This window comes from Panicum hallii, chromosome 1 (genome assembly GCF_002211085.1).
Source record: "Panicum hallii strain FIL2 chromosome 1, PHallii_v3.1, whole genome shotgun sequence".
In the NCBI taxonomy this organism is placed as follows: domain Eukaryota; kingdom Viridiplantae; phylum Streptophyta; class Magnoliopsida; order Poales; family Poaceae; genus Panicum; species Panicum hallii.
Genome location: NC_038042.1, coordinates 4,831,264 through 4,853,801, shown reverse-complemented (window position 1 = coordinate 4,853,801; position 22,538 = coordinate 4,831,264). Strand labels below are relative to the sequence as shown.

Sequence of the window (22,538 nt, the reverse complement as noted above, 5' to 3'; positions counted from 1 at the left end):
GAGGCGAGGTGCGCGCCGTGCGCGGCGAGACCGCGCGCCCAGGACAGGCCGGGATTGAAAGCCCAGCTCGCGCCTCCACGCGCCGCGGCCGCTTGGCTACCAGCAAGGCCGGCAGCCGTCGCCAGCCTCGTCTCTTCTACCGCAGTGGCCAGCGGCCGCCATGCGGGCCTGGTGGTCGCCTTCGAGGAACCATCCATGGCGACGCCCCGCGGTCACCGACCACCCAGAGATCCACAGAATCCTGATTTGATGGCTGATCGGACGCACAAAAATCACGGAAAAATGCACGTCAACGGAGCATGAAGGTACTCATCAGCGTGCAAAGTTTCAGAATCCGATTCGATCCTTGGAGTGAGAAACCAAAAGGAGAAACTTGTGCAGGGGTGGACGGTAAATGAGATACCGTCCACCCCGAGATCCCCAAAACTCGCAGTTTTACGGCGGCTCGGTTGCCCTAAAATCACGAGAAAATGCAAAGATACGGGGAGTGCAGTCACACGGCATCGTACGAAAAATCAGACCCAGTTATGATCTCTAGAGCGAGAACGAAAAATGAGAAATTTCCGCGTAGATGGACGGTAAATGAAATACCGACCACCCCTGCACCACGGCGTACCCCCTCGTCGCCGCCGGACGCAGCGTGCACGGAACCCGTCCCAGCATGTCCTCCGGTGCGCGTTGCCATCCCCCCCTCGCGAGCCGGCGCTGGTAGTTCAGGACACGGTGAGCGCGAGCGCCGCTGCGCCGGTACGGAGCCACCGGTCCGACGGTGCGTGCACGCATCCCCTAGCACCTCTCGCCGCGCGCTCATGGCCCTTGGCGAGGCCGCCGCCGGGAGTCCGCCGAGACCACTCGCCCACTGGTATAGCTTCAGCCGCAGCGTACCCAGAGCACGCGGCGTCGTCCTCGATCCATCCTTGCGCGCAGCGGCTGCGCCTTTCTCCTTCCTCGCGCGCGTCAGGCAGGCAGCAAGCCTGCACCCTCGCCGGCGCCGGCGACCTCCGGAATCAGCGGGTGGTGAAACTGGAGATCCCATCGGCGGCGCGGCCGTTTTGCTGTTGTAAGCATGGTCGAAGGACTTTGGAGCGGAGTTTGGACGAGCGAGATGTCTATGAACGTGCTAGGTCTGCTGTGCGTCGCGCTGTCCAGTCCAGGACGCAACAGGTATGAACAGAACAGTTCATCGCCTACCAGCTTAGCCGTGGCCGTTCGTTCCGTGCACCTGCATCCTTGCGCTGTCGACGAGCCCGCCGGGTAGGAGGCAGCCAAGCTCGCGCGTTTGCAGAGGATCCTTGCGCGGCCCCGAGTGGCAACGCGCGCCGATGCTGCCTTCTTCCTGCCGGCAGCTTGGTCTGCTGCATGCGTGCCGGCGGCCGTCGCCGGTGTCGTGCCCTTCGCCGTCATGGCGGTCTGACTGATCTCTGTAGTCGAGCGCTTACCCTTGTCATCACCACGTACTAGTTACTACTACTGCTACGTGGCTGGCAGTGAATGGGAGAGCTAGCGTTGCAAGCACAATTTGCAGCGTTGGGTTCCAAGGACTTGCGCTGTGCCCACCAAACGCCGACCACCACGTGAATCCCAGCCTGGCGGGTGCCTGCAGATATGTTGCTACCGAGCGAGGGGAGCTTCGGGGTGGCTTTGCTTCGCTATCGCAGACGACGACGGCCGGTCGGAACAGAGCCTGCTGGCGTTCACAGACAAGAGAGAACGCCTCAATCAGTCAATCTACTCGAACACTGAACATCAATCACGCCTGAAGAAGCTGCACCTTCAACACGTGCTCATTGATCCATCCGCAGTGGAGAAGCAGAAGCTCAACTCTGGTTTCCCAGCACTTGAAGACCTGAACCTGCCAATATCCTCGCTTGGTTCGTTCAAGGTTTCGTCTGAAACTCTGAAGGCTCTGTCCACTACTGAATGCACGTACACCGAGATCCATGTCTCGGCTCCGAACACTGGTTCCCTGAAGATAACGGGTTCAGGAAGAGTCCATCTGTCTGCCATGCCATCTCTGGCGAGTGCCTGGGTCTGGGTGTATGTTTGTGATGGTGCAGTTGATCACTTTGCTCCATGTGCATATGATCTCGTCGCGGCACTTTGTAGTGCCCAGCGCCTTGAGCTGTTCAGATTCAGCTCTTCTTTGTTGAATTAGTTCCACTTTTAGAAATAACGTTTCATCTAAACTCTTCTTTGTTGAATTTCATCTCGCTAAAGGATGTTATGCAGAAGTCAGCCAGTGAAGAAGGCCTCTAGTTTAGCAATTTGAAGAGCCTCTATGTTGGAGAATGGCTGCTGGTCACCGATTTCTACCAAGCTCTTGCTTTTTTTATCCTCCGGCGTGCTCCTAAGTCCTAATCTGTCTGTTCTTGCTTTGGATCAATGGAATGGAAGGTACCATGCTGCATATCTACCATATACGCACCTATTGTCACTGAACTTATAACTCAAGAAATTACTCTCTACTTGACTACTTCCACAGATGTATCAAAGCTAAGGCACAATGGGAGCTCATCCAATCAGTTATCTTCTGGGGAAACGAAATCTAGTGCTGATAGCAAGCTGAAACTAACGTGATAAACTAAACTAGGATGGTATTGTGCGAAATTAATTTAGGAGGAGAGATGAACTAGAATGGCATGCCATCGTAATTATTTAGTTGACCCATAAAATACCATTGATATCCACTTGCATCTCTACATGAAACTCTTTGGATCAGACTATCCAAAGACGATGACGTTGAAGAATTCCGCAAGTTATATATGAAGTTACTGACTTGCAGACGGGCTTTAGCCTGGCTGGTGGAAGTTCATGATGGGAAACCATCAGATTGGGAGTTCAACTCCCGGTCTGCACCAAAAAAATCCCCTCGTCTGCCCTATTTTCCAAAGCATAGTTGGACTCCGATCTTTCTCACGAGCGACGGGCCACTATGTACGGTATGGGGTAGAGGTTCGGTGGGTTTCTCGACCTGTGTGAGGGGTTCTTTTTCTTAAGACAATAATGTGGGGGTCTTTCTCTTTGCAGGCCGAGTTTTAAAGTTACTGACTTACACTATATATCCCTCAAGCTAGACGGCTGCAGATCAGATTATCGGAAGGAAAATGAGGAACTGAATGCGCTCAAGATGTGAATATGTGATCACTATCACATAAGGACCCTCTCCCTGCGTGTTTCTTTCTCCATCCTTAGCAATGGCTTGCCACTAAAACCATGGATTGGCTGCAGTGTGGAGAACTACTACATGCAGGAACAAGGCTCTTTCACGGGTGGTGCAGCACCACAAAAAAAAGGATAAAATTATGTATCTTCCTTTAATTAATTAGTTATATAATATAATATTTAATCATGACTTAAATCTGTGTAAAAAAGTTGAGTCAAATAAAAAATTGACTAAACATTTCTTATAACAATTTGAGCCAACGAGAGAATTTAAATCAATATTTCATGTAAAAATGTCGGACCAATAAACTTGTTTAATGAAAAAGGATGTTGAGTAAAAAAATATACATGGGAAGGGGTGTAAAAGGAAAGATGTGGAAATTAGTAGCCCAAAAAGGGAAAAGATAGGATGAAATCAGATAAAAAAGAAAGTGGTGGGAGGACACTGATCAAAATTTAAATTGATCATTACTAAGCTAAGTAGTGATTAGTGATGCACCACGTAATAGTAAAATTCCTATGCCTTTTTTGTTACCGTGTTTCTTCTCGAAGTATGAAATGCCCCACAATGAAGTATGAGCACCGTTTATGACGGGCTTGTTGGGCTGGGCCAGAGCCACTCTGCGGGGATTGAGCCCACCAAGTCACCAACTTCGTGCGAGTTCCCCCCTCACGGCACGCCGTTCCGAACCAGCAGGCGAAAAAGCCGACGAGTCGCGGGGCGGCGTGCGGCGGCGAGCCGGCGAGGCCATCCTCACGGTATGCGAACCCAAGTCCTTTGGCAGATTCTATTTGACGACTGGTAGGTGGTAGCTAACTTTCTCCACCTAGCGACCCAACGACGGCGCCGTAGGGTTGCCCGGGGGTGGATGTGCCGCGGCGGGGGGTGGACCGGTTCTTCTTCCCCGGCTGTATAAGCCGGAAGGGAAGGCTAGTGCGGGAGCGGGGTGGGAGGGGAGGCGGCGGAACTTGAGGTCGGTGCGGCGTGTAGGAGACAAATTGAGTGGTCGATCCTTCATTCCGCCAATAAATTTATCATTTACGCATTGTTGTGTGTACGTTTCTCACTTTCTCTGAGTGGTGATGCGATCTTACCGCTAAAGTTTCTCATCCAACACAGCTTCTCAATCCGGAGGAAATTTGACGCAATTCGCGGGATTCTAATGCTTTTGGTGTCAAGTTTCTATTCGTTGCAGTGCTCGCAAGGTGTTTGACGTAATGCGCCCTCTGATCTGCAGGGGACGGCGTGGTGTTGCACGACGCGGCGCCTGAGTTCAGCGCGCGCCCACGGAGCATAGGCGAGACCATGTCGGTACCGGACCCCACGGAGCATGACCGGCTGAGCGAGCTGCCCGATGACCTCCTGCACTGCATCCTGCAAGTCGTCACCGAACTCAGCAGCCTGTCACGACGGTGGCGGTACCTGTGGGCGACCTTGCCCTTCGTCACACTGTGGCCTGGCTACAACGTCTCTGAGAAGTTCGGGAACTTGCGGCTGCTGCTGCTCCGTGATGGGCCTATCATTTTGCAAATTGAAGAGCCTGTATATTGGAGAATGGCGAGTCGCTGACTTTTATGGTCCATCAGCTTATTTCCTTCCGTGCACTCCTAATTTGGTTGCTCTTACTCTGGACCAGTGGAAGGTAAGCTCTTGCACACCTACAGTCTGTACGCACAATTTTAGAAAGAATGTCTGAAGATTTACATTTCTCTGCTTCCGCAGTTGTATCAGATACATAATGGGAATACCAATCTGGAGGCCCTGGAAAAGAAACCTAAAGTTGAGCTGAAACTGGTGTCTGCTCTGACCAGAGACCTTGAGACGCTTCTGATCAGACTCTCGAAAGGTGATGACATTGGAGAATTCCGCAAAGTGAGACGCTTGTTGAAGGAGAAGACAAAGCCTAAGGAGATAGAGATAGTGTGGTTTTAGACCCTTTTTTTTTCAGCAGCCAGCTTTTTTGCAGCACTATAGTGCTACTGTTCATCGATCTCCCAAATCAAGGTCTGCATCTGGTACCTGTGCTGCCATTCGTAACCGCAATAGTGTCTTACTTCGGAGTGTCTGTACTTGGTTATTAGCACTGTGCTAAATTATCAGGATATTGTCATGTGCTTTATTTAGGGTATCGATCAACCTATTGATCAGTATTAATTTTAGTTTATGGGCTTGATGTACTTTAATCTCTTGCGTATTTGACTCGACTCTGTTTGGACCAGTTAAGTGAGCTGAGGTCAAGCACATGCACTCCCGGTCCCCACCAGGAGCCGGTTACTAGGGGCGGTATGCTCGATCACTTGCTGTTCTGAAACGGAGCAGAGCCACGGAGGGAACTGTAGTTGCTGCCCTACTTCACTTTACTGAAGAAAATGGATACTATACATTTTTGCGTACCCAGAATCTCAACCGTTCCATTTTGTTGGGTAAATGCACATGTTTGAACATATTCCTTCACACGTTTGCCACTTCGGCGCAGTTTCTTCCCTGCTAAACAGAATCCCGCAGTGCGATTGGAACCAAGCAATGCAGGCTACGTTGGAGGAAATTTTATATACGCACATAGCCACGTAGGCAAATTCGAAAGACGAAACCAAGTGATGAATATTGTACGGAAACTGAAAATAGAAAGATGCGTACATTTTCAGTTTCCTGAGCTAGACTGCTTGAGCTGCAATGCCAATCAAGCACACCGGTCACATCCAGTAGCTACCTCAGCTCCTTGATCGGGGTGGGTATGATCTCGTCATGTCACTTTGCAATGCTCAGCAATTTGATATGATTCAATTCAATCCCCAGGTGAAAACCTCTTCTCCTTTTTCAGTGAAAAACTACCGGACACCATTTACGACAAATCGTTTAACAGACATCAGGTTTCAAACTCCAGAAAGTAACACAATTAGATCATCAAACAACACGCAACTCAATCCGATCACAAAACAAATCCATCCTAAACAAATTTAATTGAAACTGAAAATCGTGCAGTGTGATCATTAAAATCAAGTCAGGATTCGAGCATCATGACACATGGTAAATAGATCCAAAGAGCATAAACGAAGCAGTTCATCTTGATCCTATCCCAAGCGTTATGGTTACAATCACCTCCCATTGTCCAACAGGAACAAAAAGAGGTACTCGCACGTCCGTTCATTTGCTTACCCAGATATCTATAGCTAACAGTTCTGTACCATCTCCACAATAGCCCAAGATTCATCAGCAAGCAAGAAGTGCCACACGTCTATTCTGCTCAACAGCCTCTCAAAAATGATTTGTGTGCCCCGACCATAGGATCAAAGATCAGCCGCTGATGCTGCTGAGCCAGAACAGCATAGGAAACTGCACAACCGCCAGGAAGAGCAGGAAGTAGTGGTTCCGGCTAGGGTGCCTCTCATAGCTCCTTGGCCCACCCAGAAGAACCCTCTTCATGGTCTTCACGAGGAAGACTCCCGTGCAGATGCAGAACCATGGCATGATAAAGTAGTACAGGTAACTCCAGAAGATGCGGGCCAGCATTGCGAGGGAAGTACCAGCGAAACCATATCCAGCGTACGCCACGATATCCAACAACGGTGCCTCACCGCTGCCCAGGGAGTACAGCAGACCTTTGATGAGGATAACTTGCAGAAACCAACCAAGTATCCCTTTAGAGAACTGTAGGGTCAGCGCCTCAGGGGTAAACCTGCATCACAAAGCAATAGCCCCAAGATGAATCACCAAATCATGTAAAGTGCAGTGGTTCATATATTTATTTGCCTTCCTATCTGTGCTGCTAGTACAATGTTCTTCTGTAATTCTAGATGAAACACAATAAAATGTTCAGTGTAAAGCGTATGAACCTGCCAAGAACTCCCAAGGCATAGCCAGCAACAACAATGTAGGTGCCAAATGCCATCAGAGGGATGTACAAATCCGGTGCATTGATATCCTGGACTGGAGGTTTGTAGGATAGCCTTCCCCCTACTGGTTCAGTTATTCTTGTCCAGTGACCCTTCAGGAAGGCAATAAAGGCCAGACACATGTTATGAGACTTCACAAAGTTACAATATGCACACACACAGGCAAAAAAAAAACTGCAGAGATAAATGAAAGATCGCCAGCTCTTACTCTGTGCAAAAAAGGGAACAAGATGACCTTCAGTTTGTTCCTCACGTACTGGCTGTTGACTTGAAAGTAGTACTGAGGGTCGGACAAATATTGTGTAATCTGACAACAACAGAATGAGGTTTAGCCTTTCTAATTATGAGGTAGTTACACTGATCTCTAAACAAGAAACCCGTGAACAAACTTACATTGCTTTGCATAAACTCAGAACTTGAATCTAAAATCCTCCCTCCATATGCTTCTAGTCCAGTACGGATCAGTCCTGATCCGGTACCATGCAGGGCACCTCCAAAAGGGTTTGCTTGTGGATTTGTAGGCCTGCCACCTAGGCCTCCCAAATCACTATTCATTGCTGCCATGGTACCTAGATAAATAGCAGTCAGAGAAGAAATCATTTGACACAGGCACAAAGTATGGCCCACATTTTACATCTCATCTTGAACTGTATAACCTACTGCTACATTATGATTTTGTGCCAATCAAACTTCTATTGGCCAAAAAGAACAATTGGACCTACATCAATTACAAGATTCTTGATTTGAGATTGCATAATCTGGAACAATCCTAAATAAATAACAAATTAAGCATCTCTCCAATGCAATTGAAAATTATTGTTGGCATTGCTGTTCAGTATTCACAACACATTATAAAAAAAAACCTACCGAGGAACCAATGATAATTAGAGATGCAAAGCAATGGCAATCTAGAGCCTAATCAGATTTGAGAAATTGAAAATTATATTTATTCTAACGATCAGGCCATCTTACAGCTTTTTCGGGATAATACACACTTAAGGATTCATTGATAAAAGAGCCAGAACTACAACCCTGCATTGCATTTCTGAATCTCAACTAAACGCTACAAAAATTTGTATCTTCCAGTCCTGTGTGGCTGCCTTCCCATATCCTATCTACCTCTTTGCTTAGCCATATCATCATCAAATGGGCAAATATTACTCTCTGCGATCCTTCTTCTTTGACGCTTTAGACTTATGCACTGGTACAGAGGTGATAAGAAAATGAACAAGATGGCCATTTGTATTCATTAAATTTTCTACTACACTAATTTGTTTATCTCTGATAAACCACATACTTAAATTCAGTGGTCTACAAGTAAAGAAATCGAATCTTGTAAATGTAGCACACGTTTAAGTGAGATAGCGGCACTATGCAAAATTTAACTCTCTTCTCAAAACCAGGGGAGCAGACTTAGACGTGGGGATCCCAACTCCCAAATTCTGTTCAACACTTCAACCCCCCAATTTGGTAAATAAAATGAAACCGCGCGGTGAACTAGTTGTGCAGAGTCCACTCCAACTGATCTTGAGCGCATTGAATGAGAAAACCCTAACCGAATGGAACCAACCAGATCAGTACTCCGCAATGCAGTGGTGCAGGGGCGGACCCAGTGTAGGACATGAGTGCACACATGTACACCCCATGATTTTTGCAAAAATCGAAGTTAGTAGGTCGAATACATGGTCAGATCCGAATACAAATAGCATATATTAGAGCTCGTGGTGTTCGATTTCGCACAGCAGAAAGGGAAGGGGAATGCGCAGGCATACCTGCCGGGTGCTCGTCGCCGGCAAAGCGACCGACGGAGACCTGGCCAAGGGCGGCGGTGCTCGCACTGTGCTCGCCGCTACGCGCGCGAGAGAGAGCGATCCAGCGAGGGGGAGGGGGGGGGGGGGGGGGGGGGTTGGGGCGGGCAGGTTGAGAAAGGAGGCGCGACGTGCTCGGGGCGTCCCGGATGCGTTTACTTCAGCACCAATTCTTTACCGTAGCAATTTTAACCGAATTTTTTTCCTGCAAAGAAAATTTAAGGCTTGCACTTTTTATGATTTGTTTATAACATACGCTACAAGCACATAAATCTGATCATAGGCTAGACTACGCCGAATTCGAGTTATTAGGGCAAAAAAATCTGACGGTATTTTTGCAGGACCAAGCCCAAAGCTTAGCTGAAAATTCAGACTTGGGTTCAGCCCTGCCCGGCAATTGGTCGATCAGGTACTTCGGATCGAACCAAGTTATAGTATCATGAGTGTTTTTTTTTTAAAGGATCTCTCAGGTTTCGTGCTAAAATTATGGACCAAGGCCGACCTGTCAAAAGCAACTATGCTGTTTAAGTTCAGAACAAGCCCGGCCCGACAACGGGCCAACAAGGTTACCTGAGCCTGTCCGATGCACTGGACTTTTAACTCCCTCTACTCTTTTGTGCGATGCTCTTTGCACCCATGGTTCGTACGCATAACAGTTACTCAAAACAAATGATGTTTGGTGTAAAGGTGAACAGAGTTTGGCCAAATTAGTAGTTGTTTGGTTGTAGACTTGTAGCCACCAACTATGATAACATTCTCCTAGGTTAGTTACAGCGCGACAAACAATTTGATTAACTAACTTAAGTCAAGTTTGTGAGGAAAGTGAACGACAAATGTTAGCAATCTTATTATACTAACCAAAAGGCTCAAAATCCTTAAACTACGCGTTCACAAAATGTTGCTTTCGTCCACACATTTGTTATAGATACTTGGGTATCTAAATATCCTGACTAGCTGAATTGCTGAAGAACAAGAAAGCCCAGTAAATCGCGTGATTAGTCGACGCAAACAGGAAAGCGTGATCAGTCGACTGTCACGACTGAGGCCGATTGCAAACCGTACCACTTCATCTCTTTACAATTGCTGATCCATGCTACTTTAGGTCTTTTTTGTGCAACAAGATTTGAGGGAAGGAAGTAAACCATTCTCATCAGCCAGAATGTAAAGAATAGACATCACCCTTGCTTCCTATAACATCTGAGGCGACGGTACATGGATTGAACATACAACTAGAATCAGGCCAACAAAGGGGGGAATAAGTTAGCTAAAATGGTGCACACCTATGTCCAGTTCTCACAACTGTCGATCCCTATTTGAATCAACTTATGTTAATCACGGGTTTTGGCTTCTCGTCATATTTGCTCTCCGCGGCTACAGCTTGGGGCTTGCGTTGATGTTGCATGATTGCCAATTGATCTGCGAAAAGCAAATCCCTAAGGCAGCGGAGCTGCTGTCGTTCTTTCTCCATCAGCATCTCCTTATGTTCGAAACGGCATATTTTATCTTGGATTTCCTTCATCTGAGAAAGGTATTACAACAAAAGAAGATAGAGACAAAGAAGTCAGTACAGAAATCAATTTCTACTAGTTATCATCTTATAGTTCTAGTGTTGCAATGTTGGTACCTGGACATCCACTATATCGGATAAAGATTGCTCTATGCCATTCCTTTCTTTTTCAAGTTGTGCCCGTGCATTAGCAGCAGCCTCTTTCAGCAAATCGTTGGCTGAAAGCCCATTTGTGTGAGATGATTCTGACGAGGACAATAATATTAGCAGCTATGTATGCATCAGGCAAGCAGCAATATTTTGAAAATGGACACCGTTCATCATTTAAGTGCCTATGCATGAATAATTCTGGTACAAGTGCCTTTACTACTATTTACGCATGGCACAATGATATAATACTATAAGTGTTATAACTAAGCTTATATCTCTGTACAAACTGTAGCCATCCACACAACAGCACAAGAATCAAACTTCCACAAACCATCATTGCCGGCATTGCATTTTGCACATTGATGTGCAAATCAGTATGTACAACATCAATATGGCAGAAGTTGCAAAAGAAAAAGGTAAAGACATGGTTTCGAAGAGCAGAGCTGATACCTTCTTCCCTGGTGCTACTTATTGAAGAATCAATCTCTCCGTCATTTAGATCAACACGGGATTGTGCAGAAATAGCTGCTTGAGCTGCAGCTGAGGCAGCATCAGAACCCACAATGGCCGATAAGAATGCAACCTGGGAAAACACTTTAGTTACTCAGTTTTCTCCCTCAGTTCTCCATATTCAAAGTAAACAATAACACAGTACAAGGCAGCTTATGAAACATGCCTGCCACCAGCATGCACATAGGAGGTAGTGTAACACATTTGTGCAGTGTGCACACCTAAGTCAGAGATAACTTTCTAAAATGTTATGCCAGAGGTCATATAAACATTATTGCAATGTTTCATGCTTTTGTCTCCGGAAGTAAAGAATTATACATACGAGGAACCAAAGGCTACCTGAGGCACTGAAACAAGTGCAGTTTCCAGGTTACATTCTTAAACACATGAAACGACTCATAAGTTAAAACTCAAAAAAATGGTTGCTCCTAGCCAAGCATTGGCAAATACCATTACCATCTTTGCTCCTATAGCCCAAGCAAATTGAATACTGTTTAAAAGTACTCTAACAGCTACCATATCAGGGTAAAAAGCAATGATACGGACCTGAGCCATTATCGGATTGCTTGCATCTGCCAATGGAGTGAGACGGAGCCGTTTTGAGACATCTGCTCCAGGTTCATCAGTAATGTCATCATCATTTTCAAACCCCATTCTATCCTCCTTGGGTCCCATGAACTGTTCTCCAAAAGGTAGCCGGATGAATCTTGCGATGCAGTCTTTTTCTGATCGACTACCAACATGTTCAGACACCTTTTTCCAGTCTTCACCATAATGCAAGACAGCCTCAAGCAAGTGAAGAGTTTCTTTGTCTGTCCAATCTGATTTTGCATCTTCAGTAATTTCAACTTTCTTGAAGTTTGCAGCAGTCAGACCTGGCCGGTAGTTATTACGTACAAAGCATCTAGCACAGAGACTTATATCTGCCTGATCACACGCAAAAGGTTGAGATAAACAACTTAGTAAGTCTTCAGATTAAAACATCCAAGAAGTCAACAAAAAAGTTTCAGCCAACATGGTAAGAATGGTATGCGATGACAATAGTTGAACTGATATTGGTTGTTCACTTCAAATGACATGAACTTGATCTGCATTGTTGACAATCCTCATTACATGTCCATGCCACTTTGATGGTGCATAGAGCGTCTAACTTCAAAGTTCATTCGAATGTAATGATGTTCTGAGTTCTGACTACAGTTACACCCCTCCGTAAAGAAGCAATGAGCCATTATGGCTACTAGAAAAGATGAAGCAGAGCACCAATGCCTTAATGACTTCTTATGTTCCTACATGAGAAACATTGTTCTAAAACAGGCCTACTGGGCTAAGTGCAACACCACCAATTCATTCATACGAAACAAAATTTAGCAATTCCTGAAACAACACCCACCATTTATCAACAAGCTTGTTTGCCCACCAGTTTTAATGCCCTTTCTTGACAACAATAAGGATAAATACTTCAATATTAGCAGGTGATTCTGTGCACACAAGTTTCACCATGCACGCAGTTTAAAATTCATAAGTAACTAGATATAACAATGGTCAAAGAAAAATATGCTTATGTACACCATGGGATTTTGTCAAAAAGGCTGTTCGCTCATCTATCCTAAAACCCTTTCCAGGAGACATGTCAATGGAGATAACATGGACAAAATGAATTTCTTGATACATGGCTGAACTCATAACAGCAGAACTATTTGCTCCTCCTATTACATATCAAGAGAAACAAAAGATGCGGATTTTTGCAGCTCAAATTTATCTTAATGCTGCCAGCCAAGGAAAAAAAATGATTTTGCACTGCAGCTACTCTAATTGGTGGCCCATCCCAAATATCCGCATATCTGCACTAAGATAGCTCTAATTGGACGTTAATGTTTCATGCGTATTACCAAATCTTATATCCGTAACGGAAAATTTACGCCTACATATATGATATATCTATATCTGTAACGGAAAATCCATGTATGCCAAGTCCAAAATTCAAAAAACTCACCTTCTCGCAGGCAAAGTAAGCAAGCCCACACACAGTGCGGCACCCAGTACAAAGCTTCCTGGGTGCTGTTGCCCCAGAAGGCAACGTCGACTGTGGTGCAGCCTCTTCCCTCTTCTCTTTCGCCTGCTTTGAGCCCGACGGCAAAGCACCGTAGTTGATGAGCCCCCATTCCTCAAGGAAGTCGAACACGCGGCGGACGGAGCCGACGTCGCCGACAAGTCCCCGCCTGGACTCCGTGAGCGTGAGCCGTCGACCCGGCCGCGCCCGGAACCTCCGTATCAGGGTGTCGCGGTAGTACTTGTACGCGCCCGGGCCCCGGCACCCGGACGCCGCCGCGGCCTCCCCCTCGAAGAACTCCGGCAGGAGGCGGCGCTCAGTGTCGTGGATGGAGTCGAACGAGAACCACGCTGCGAGGGGAATCCCCGGTTAGGGTTCCATGTTCTAGCCTCCACGATGTAGGCGCCGGCGCGCTAAGGCACGGGTCTGGTTTACCTGAATAACTCGGGATGGTGATGATGTAGGACGGATCCTCCGGTCCGGATGCGGCGGCAGCGGGGGTGGCGGCGGAGGTAGTGGGCGAGGGGGCTGGAGAGGCCTCCGACTTGACGAGACCCAAGGTGGAGGGGGCCCTTGGAGCGGGTGGCACGCCGGGGCGTGGATGCGGAGCCGCTGGTGTCGCTACGAAGTTGGCGCTGGCCGCCGGCGCCGTCACCGTCCCCGTCGTTGTCGTCGTGGCCATCGGAGGCGGAAGGGGAGAAGGTGCGGCGGAAGCGTGGTCGAATTGGGTTGGGTTTGATAAAAGAGTCTGATGCGTGTGTATTGGGCTTACGCGTTGGGCCCCCAGTACTAGATATGGCCTCATAAGTAGCCCACACAAATCTTTTTCAAAACAAAAGTAGCCCACACAAAGCAAACGCAACCTCTCCAAGATGACGTGGCATTTTCCGCCCTCCCCATTGGTCGTGCCACGGCATCACCATCGGTAGGTCCACCGGATCGTCTCCTTCCTAGAAATGCGTACTAGAAAGCGACAGCCCGCAGAAGAAATGCGTGCGTGTGTTTTTTTTCTCTGAAAAAAGAAGAGAAGAACGTTACAAAAAAAAAGAAAGAAATAAGAGAAGACATTCGTGTTCGCCAACGAGCCCAGCACTCACCTGCCAATCTGCCATGTCTCGGCCCTAGCCCGGGCCAACATCGCCATGGCCGCGGCGGGGGTTTGGGGAGGAGGGGAGTACGACCTTCCGCTCGAGGAGGTCGACGCCGTCCTCGCCTCCTTCTCCGGCGACCCCGCCGCCGTATTCGCCCCGCTGCTGGCACCGGACGCGGAGGCGGGGGCGTCGCGGGAGCTGTTGGCTGCTGGGGAGGGCCACCGGGAGGGGCTGGGGGAGATCGAGAAGTTTCTCATGGAGGACTATGAGGACGAGGCAGCGATGGACGCGGACGGGGTTGATGAGTTCTTGGACGGCGTCCTCGTCGGGGACGGCGAGGACGACGGAAGCCCCAAGTCCACTGGAGAAAGGAGCGCGGATGGTGCCGGTGCGTCCGCAGGGGATGATGAAGAGGTCCTGGGTGCGGATGGCGGCGATGATCTCGACAGCAAGAAGAAGAAGAGGTAGTGCTTTTTTTCTGTATTTTTAGTAGAAAAACAATCCTATTCTCAGCGAATTTTTCGTGTTCTTTTCAAGTAAAAATTAATTTTCCTCATCTGCCTAGGAAATATTTCTATGCCAAAGTTTGTCAAGGAATAGCTAATTTTCCACAAGTATTATGTGCAATATAAACCGAATAGAGGGGGGTAGCTGGGCATCAATTAGTGTGGAAGGAGCTGCTAAACTTTGTTTTTCTTGGCAAGTATCTAGCTCAGTTGGATGATGCAGATTAATTGCATGATTAGTTTCTTCATGGGAAAAATGCAAATGTAATGTTCCCTAGAACTGACTGTAAGATGATTATGTCCAGTGTTTTGGGGAAATGTAGTAGTAGAATCCATAATAGAGTCCTATTGCTTTGTATGCGAAAGTTCGCAAAAGATAAAATACTTCAGCTCTTTTTCTCTGGCCTTTCATTGTTGGTCTAGGTTTCAGGGTCATTGGGTTTATTGTTCGGAAATGGAAGCAGCTACATGTTTCTGTGTCCTTTCATTATTATTATTTGTGAGCTTGAGGACTTGATGAGCTTCTTCTCAACTCATTTCCTGCATACGATGATGCCACGGGCTTCCCCAAGACCCCTTGATCTAATAAAAACATTGTACTCTTTAAACAAAATTAGAAGAAGAAAATGTATGATTGTCTGTGTATATTCTGTTGCCTTTTTGCGCACATTCACCACTACTGTAAGTATCGGTTGAGAGGTTGTCGTAATCATTATAAATAACTATTGAAAGATGGGTAACTAGAGAACCGTAAATGATACATTTGTTTGCCTGGTTTGGCAAGGCAATATATAAAATTAGTGCCTTTCGTGTTGTGTTTCAACAGACGAATGAGGAATAAGGATTCTGCCATGAAATCAAGGGAGAGGAAGAAGTTGTATCTAAAAGACCTGGAGATGAAGAGCAAGTATCTGGAGGCAGAGTGCTGCCGCTTAAGCTATGCCCTCCAGTGCTGCGCTGCCGAGAACATGGCGCTTCGCCAGAGTTTGCTGAAGGATAGGCCGGTTGGTGCTCACACAGCCATGCAGGAGTCTGCCGTACTCACGGGTAAGATCTGCCAGCATATTTACATTAGTTCCACTCAACGTGTCATTCTTGTATGCGGGATGGCTGTGAACATTTTTCATCATTCTTCAGTGCTCTCAGGATGAAGTATGAACTTTGCATCATCCTTTATGCTAGTTTAGTTTTCAGTAGTCCTTGGACTAAATCCTTCTACTGTAAGCATCATTTTACTTGCAAGGCTGTGAATTTATTGCTTGTGCCGATCGCATGAGGATAGCTAATCAGCTATTCAGTTCCACATGTTCAAATTGCCATTAACTCTTCGGCTTTATTGTTTTTCCTGATAGGGCATTTTGGCATTCATTGATGTTTATTTTTTTTACAGTGATGAAATTATAATCCATATTCATTTAATATAAAGTAGGAGATGTAGATTAATTTCTTCTGGTAATCATGTGAAAGACGAATGTGAAAACCAACCACATTTCGTTCTTTTTTGTGTGGAACAAATACTGATTTTTACAATAGCTAAAGGTTGTTTGTTATACTATTGCCTCTAATGCAAACGTTTCTTGTGTGCAGAAACCCTGCCGCTGGTTTCACTGCTTTGGCTAGTGAGCATCGTGTGTCTATTCCTGACCCCCGGCGTGCCCAAAAGAAGCCTAGTGGCTCCAAGCAGCCACGGAAGAGATCTTGTAAAGCTGGCCAGAACATCAACAAACGGTGTAAAGATGTTCCGATTGACAACAAAGGGTGATGATCCAAGGAGTTTGGAACTCGTTCGCCTTGGGAGACGCTGCAGAAGCACAAGGGCGAGGATCAGGTCACCTTTGTTGCCTTGGCATGCAGTAGCTGATACTGCTGGCCATCGTGCAATCCTTCTCTGAGCTGTTATTAAACATGTTGGCACTTGGAACGCCTGTATGCACAGCTGTTAATCTTTGTTCCGCTCTTTTTCTTGACACCTTGTTCATGTGCTTTAAGAAAAAAAAAGCAGTAGCAGAAAATGGTGTTTAAAGCCGAGATGATAAAAGCAGATAGGTAAAGAGGGATTGGCTAACTGGATGGCCACAGTTGCTGTAGCCCTGAACCTTTCAATCTTTCTCGTTGGCCACTTGGCCCATAGTTTTTTCCCCCTCTGGAACTGCCACCCTTGCGGATGGCAATATATCACCTGTCACTAACCATCTGTCACTGACTAGCGGGCCCAGCTAAGTCACTAACAGGGAATTTAGCCTGTCATTTACTCCATAGGGTGGCAAAATAGTTATTTATGCCTCTGGAACTCGATGTGAAGTCGTGATGATGATCCTGCCACCAGGAAATAAGATTGATGCACTGTGAGCTCGTGAAGATGATCCTGCCACCAGGAACGAGGACATAAGCTCAGGATTGATACAGCCCCTGGTTCGTAGTCCAATACGGTTGTTCAGAGTCGTTGTGCATGTCAGAGAAAGACTGTTACTGTACATTTAAGTTACAGTTGTCAAAGTCGTAGAAGACGTAAATAACTCAATTGTACAGGGGCATTGCTTAGTACCATCGGAAATATACCCTATCATATTCCACGTATAACAGTCCAACATCTCCCCAATGCGTCCAATTAGAAAATGGCACCAATAATTGTCATCTGTCTCATAGACATCACAAAACATGACCAAGATGGAAAACACTACTCAACGTGCCACCCCATGATGTCCCAGACACCAAGCACTTGCAGCTTCGTTAGGCGTTACTTCAGAACAAGTACCGCGATCAGATAACAACGCCAGCTAAATGATTTAGTCAATAAGAATACTAAAAATCATTGGATATACACGACAGGTAGGTCTCACAGGCCGTGCAGCTACAAGGCACGACATCAGGTCAACCAATTGGGTAGGCACAACCAGTGGCAGCCACGGGCACCACCAGCCATAAGGCAAAACTGCAGCGGCACAAGACCACCTCAGCCCAAAGAAAACCACCTCAGCAGCCAAGAAAACCACTTCACAAGGTTTTGCCACCACCACTTGACATGAGCGAGGCAGCAGCGGCGCCAGCAGTTGCGACAATTCCAGTTGAATGTCCTGGTTTTGACAGATGTAGCAGCCTGCAGCGTTGTTTGGGTAATGATTATTAACAGAAAGCATGCTTGATTCATTTATATTCATCTTCGAATTGGAGAAAGCATGCTTGATTCATTTATATTCATCTTCGAATTGGAGTCTTGGAATTGAAGCTAAGGGGTACTCACGGAGCAAGAAATTCACAGAATGCAGTGACGGCTGAAACAACATCATTGTAATTGTCATCAGCAGCAGGAGCTGTGATTTCCACTAGCTGTATGCCAGGAGTGACCGGCATAGCTTCATCAGTTGCATGGAGCCTTGGCATCTTGTTAGCAGATGTAACAGTAACAGTGATCTGGGCACCTCGGTGGAAACGGAATGCAAAACCGATCTTCAAGATTTCATGGTCTAGCTTGTACCCTAAAGTGTAGAAGTAGTGCAAGACATTCTTGCTAGCCTTGCTCTCAACAACTGTACGAACCAAAACTGAGATTTGCTCTGCACCAGCACCTCTCATGGCACCACCAACATGTCTTATGGTCCTACAATCTTGCCACAATTAATGACAAATATTACAAAAAGGTATTTTTAGCAGCTTAACACGGTTAGTTACCAGGATGGTGTGGCCTGAGCTAAGTCACACAACAAACGAACCTCTGATGGGACAACACCTGTATGATTGAAAGATGTCAGTTAATATACCACTTGTGTAAGAATGGAAGAGCAGACTAATCACAAACTAACCTAGATTGGGCCCACTTTTAAGACAGAGCTCATGCACCCTAACACGCTCTTTTGGGACACCAGAGAGACCCTGGAGAAGAACCTCAAGAGCCTCAACATGCTGCAAAATGGGAGGATCAATCAAAACACTACTAATGGCAGAGCAGTTCCGGAAGAAAAAAAAAGGCAATGAAGGCTAAGTGACATTCGATGCACATCAACTAGAATATACAAATGAATTAAGTTCCTCTCTACTGTAAAGCACAGTGATAGATCATAAGGATCTCCAAATGCATATTAGATGTTATTATTATAGTAACATGCTGAGCAGAAAAAAAAACTTGGGGGACAGAAGTAGTACTTCAAAGTGAGGAATAAATGATTGACATGTAGTGGTCCACATGGGCCATTCGGGCCGCCTGGCACGGCCCGGCATGGGCCCAGGCTGGCCCGGGCACGAACTGATCGGGCCAGTCCCGGCACGACCATGCTATCAGGCCGTGCCGTGCTGCCTGTCGTACCGCGTCCTCGGACCAAGCACGAGCCCACAGGCCCATTTTTGTGCCGGGCCGCCCCGAAAAGCACGGAACTCCGTCGTGCCCGTGCCGTCCGCCGCCCGCACGCTCGATGGAGGCTGCCGCCCGCTGGCTACAGCGCTTGCCGCCGCCGCCTACGCCCGCCGCGCCCGCATACCGCGCCCGTGCCTGCCGCCGCCTGCCACGCCGCCCGCCGGAGAAGCCAAGAAGGAAAGGAAGGGCCTGAGCTCGGAGGGGAGGGAAGGGAATCGATGAAGAGGATAAGGGAGAGAGATGATGAAGAGGATAAGGGAGAGAGAAAAACTGAGGAGTGGCTGACATTTGATGGGCCGGTGGGATGGAAATAATATGCGGGCCTCTAACGGGCCGGCCTTAAATATGAGGCCGTGCCGTGCCGCGCCGCCTGCCGTGCTGCGCTGGCAGCCCAAGCACGGCACGCCATACCAGGCCGTGCCGTGCTTGGGCCGGGCCAAAAACTCGGGCCTCATGCCGGGCTGTTGGGCCTCGAGCCTTTTGGCCATATATACACATGATCTATCTATAACAATGCTGGAGTGAACAGAAAAGTGACCACCAACTAGTCATGGAGGCAGCGAGTCAAAGATAAGCTCTAATAAATTTTTTTATTATTTGTGTACATTAATCTCTAATAACATTCCACACTTACCTAAAAACATGGCTAGTCAATGCACTTTCTCACTCTCAAGTACATAGTACAGAGATTCGAACAGGCATTAAACTCCATGGTTTGGTTCTCTTTTCTAAAGATAGTTCCACACGAGGTAGATCACCAAAGGTTGGTTGACTGAATCAAAGATTAGCATTCACAAACTATTTAAATAGTTTATTACAAGTCCCCATCAGAAAGCAATTGATAAATTAGTGTCTGAAGAAACAAGAAAGCAGTTATCTTTACTACTATATAAAACACTCTGTAGAGCATGTTCTTTTGCCTGAGTAATTCTCTGAAAAGACTGCCTACTGGGAGAGGGCCAACCCTCCTGCCCTAAAAATCTGTTACCCATTCTTACCTAAAAACCCTCTCACGACAAGAACAGAAAACATCACCTTCCCAACTAACAGATCGGTTTCTAAAATGTCAACCCTACCCAGAAAAAGATCCTTCTCTCTCACACACAAATTTGTTTTAGTGAATCCTATCCCTTTCGCCTGCTTAATTTTTCCCAATGCACACTACATCCTCTCAGTCTTCCCAATTTTACCAATCATTGACACAACAAGGCACTACTTTCTGTGTCAGAGATTGCCAGGATATAGTGCTGGAGTCAAGGTCGAAAAGCAGGCTGAGCACAGTGGTGGAGGAAGTGAGGAATTATACTGGAGAGGGACCTCAACCAAGCGCACTCAATGCAGCTAATGGAGACATGGAGTGGAACACACTAAACTCAACATTGTACATCAATACGATTTTTTATCAGAACATTGACTGCGATGAGAATTCAATTAGTTATGCTGAAATGCTCAGCGACAAAATCAATATTCTAAATCAACTCATATAAACTTATCTATTGATTATTAACATTCTAGACACCATGCTTTGAAAATACTTATCAGATCTAGATGCAATCGGCGAGCGCAAAAGCTTGCGCCAGATCAACAACCTTAGAACATAACAAATTAGGCTACTCAACTGATAAGGAAAGGGCTCCTATCCTTCAAAAGTTCAGATGCGTGACGAACATTGCATACACCATCACTGCCGACCTGCATTATGGCACAATACCTGGGTCTCGATGATTCCCTGCACCACGCACTCCATCGGCCTACTGTCCCCTTCTAGTGGTAGACTGAAAAAACAACAAACATCACAATTCCTCCCAGGACGGCGTTTACATGGAGGGATGGGGGTTTGGGCGGACCCATGGGTGTACACATGTCGACCCGATAATTTTTGGAAAAAAACATCCGAATACAAATAGCTTACACTAGGGTTTAGGGCGCTCCGTTTCACACAGCAGGAAGGGAATAGAAGGAGCGGGCATACCTGGTCGTGCTCGTCGCCGGCAAAGGACCCCGCGAAGACGTTGCGAAGGGCGGGCTGCTCGCCCAGTCTTCGCCGCTGCGCGGGGGGGGGGGGGGTGGTGGGGGCGCGCGCGAGAGAGAAATGAAGCGGGCGACTGCGGCGCAGAGAGGGAGAGAGAACGGGGTAGTGGGGGAGGGGTGAAATCGTGAAGATGAAGGGCGGGCGTTCCGTATTGCTGATTTTTTTTATATATCGGTTATCATACTGCTGTCTTTCATAGGCGCATAATGAAATTGGTTGTTCACCCTTTTTTAATGAATTTTTGTATAATTTATTTTCTCTTTATATTTGGAAAACCGTTAGATCAGTTGGTTCAATTCACCAACCAAACAAGGTAAATGCTCCGAGGATTCTCGGGACTATAATACTAAATAATTATGCTCTTCTTAATATTATCATGTTTTAATGTTATCATGTTGGGTCAGTATCTTTTATATTGCTTATTGATCTAAGTGTCTTTCGTAGATGCATAATGAAATTGGTTGTTCATCCTTTTTTAATAAATTTTTGTATAATTTATTTTCTCTTTATATTTGGAAAACTGCTAGATCAGTTGGTTCGATTCACCAACCAAACTAGATAAATGCTCCGATTATCGGGACTATAATATCAAATAATTGTGCTCTCCTTAATGTTATCATGTTGGGTCAATATCTTTTATATTGCTTATTGATCTAAGTGTATGGTTATTTAGCACTTACTGAGAACATGAAAAACTTTTTCAAAACATTCTTGTCTATTATTCACAAGTTAGCAATGTTTTTTAGTTATCCCGGATCTATATTCAGATTCATTGCTCTCATTAGTACAACATATGACTTAGAGTTAGAGTAAATAGTAAATGGCTTCAGCTGTAGGATGTGGAAAACATGTTAGATTGTAATTTTGTTTGGTTACTGCAGTTTGTATATTGCAATACGTTCTATGATGATATATACGTTGAAGAACATGAATGTGAGTTTTAGGTAAGGATGGTTGATCATATAGGTTGTAATTTTGTTTGGTTACTGCAGTTTGTATGTTGCAATATGTTATATGACGATATATAGGTTGAAGAACATGAATGTGAGTTAGAATGTGACCATCTGCCTTATTTATACCCTAACCAATTTATCATATGTTTTATTTTTTTTTTACATAAGGATGAGGCAAATCCAAGAAAAATACTTCAAAGAGCTACTTTTATATTTATTTTCATTTTGGGCTGTTACATAGAGTCATATTTGAGACACTTTAAAGCTCACAGGGAACTCACCCGTCGTATTCCACTCAGAAAATCAGTTGGAGAAAATGAAATTGAACAAAATAAACTGTTCATTGCCACGAAAGACATATAATGATTGATAGTGGAAGACAACTTAGATAAGTGCATCAAAATGCCGATGAGATGGATGATCTCCCACTACGACAAGCATGAACGTAGTTTGGTTCATGCTCGATAGCTGGAAGTCAAACACCACACCAAACATGAAATTTTCAATTCCATCCTCTTTTCGAGTGC

General features: G+C 46.1%; 4 protein-coding genes and 1 long non-coding RNA gene across 6 annotated transcripts; 2 read left to right on the top strand and 3 right to left on the bottom strand.

The window, feature by feature from the left end:
- The first annotated feature begins 3,791 nt into the window (after positions 1-3,791).
- LOC112874760 lies at positions 3,792-5,489 on the top strand. Its single transcript, XR_003225038.1, has 3 exons — positions 3,792-3,921; positions 4,401-4,805; positions 4,886-5,489. It is a non-coding gene; the product is annotated as an uncharacterized LOC112874760 (long non-coding RNA).
- A 603-nt stretch (positions 5,490-6,092) lies between these two features.
- LOC112892617 (protein YIF1B-B-like) lies at positions 6,093-8,944 on the bottom strand. The gene is made up of 5 exons (XM_025959752.1): positions 8,829-8,944; positions 7,450-7,625; positions 7,265-7,363; positions 6,997-7,148; positions 6,093-6,839 (listed from the first exon to the last, which is right to left on the bottom strand). The coding sequence occupies exons 2-5, from the start codon at positions 7,618-7,620 to the stop codon at positions 6,458-6,460; spliced, it is 804 nt and encodes a 267-aa protein (XP_025815537.1). The 5' UTR covers positions 7,621-7,625; positions 8,829-8,944; the 3' UTR covers positions 6,093-6,457.
- Positions 8,945-9,871: 927 nt separating this feature from the next.
- On the bottom strand, positions 9,872-13,807 carry LOC112882382 (SWI/SNF complex subunit SWI3B). The gene is made up of 6 exons (XM_025947432.1): positions 13,517-13,807; positions 13,025-13,431; positions 11,578-11,958; positions 10,972-11,104; positions 10,489-10,589; positions 9,872-10,383 (listed from the first exon to the last, which is right to left on the bottom strand). Exons 1-6 carry the CDS (start codon positions 13,761-13,763, stop codon positions 10,183-10,185), a joined length of 1,470 nt encoding a protein of 489 aa, XP_025803217.1. The 5' UTR covers positions 13,764-13,807; the 3' UTR covers positions 9,872-10,182.
- Positions 13,808-14,114: 307 nt separating this feature from the next.
- LOC112882390 (bZIP transcription factor 50-like) lies at positions 14,115-16,811 on the top strand. The gene is made up of 3 exons (XM_025947444.1): positions 14,115-14,636; positions 15,505-15,725; positions 16,266-16,811. The coding sequence occupies exons 1-3, from the start codon at positions 14,224-14,226 to the stop codon at positions 16,568-16,570; spliced, it is 939 nt and encodes a 312-aa protein (XP_025803229.1). The 5' UTR covers positions 14,115-14,223; the 3' UTR covers positions 16,571-16,811.
- Positions 16,812-17,216: 405 nt separating this feature from the next.
- On the bottom strand, positions 17,217-21,113 carry LOC112882397 (mediator of RNA polymerase II transcription subunit 18). Of its 2 annotated transcripts, XM_025947461.1 has the most exons (6): positions 20,999-21,113; positions 20,738-20,801; positions 18,479-18,578; positions 18,348-18,405; positions 17,920-18,276; positions 17,217-17,775 (listed from the first exon to the last, which is right to left on the bottom strand). In XM_025947461.1, exons 2-6 carry the CDS (start codon positions 20,771-20,773, stop codon positions 17,673-17,675), a joined length of 654 nt encoding a protein of 217 aa, XP_025803246.1. In that variant the 5' UTR covers positions 20,774-20,801; positions 20,999-21,113; the 3' UTR covers positions 17,217-17,672. The 2 variants fall into 2 exon arrangements, with proteins under 2 accessions (XP_025803246.1, XP_025803239.1); XM_025947454.1 differs by lacking the exons at positions 20,738-20,801; positions 20,999-21,113 and adding an exon at positions 18,819-19,153.
- Between the last annotated feature and the right edge of the window lie 1,425 nt (positions 21,114-22,538).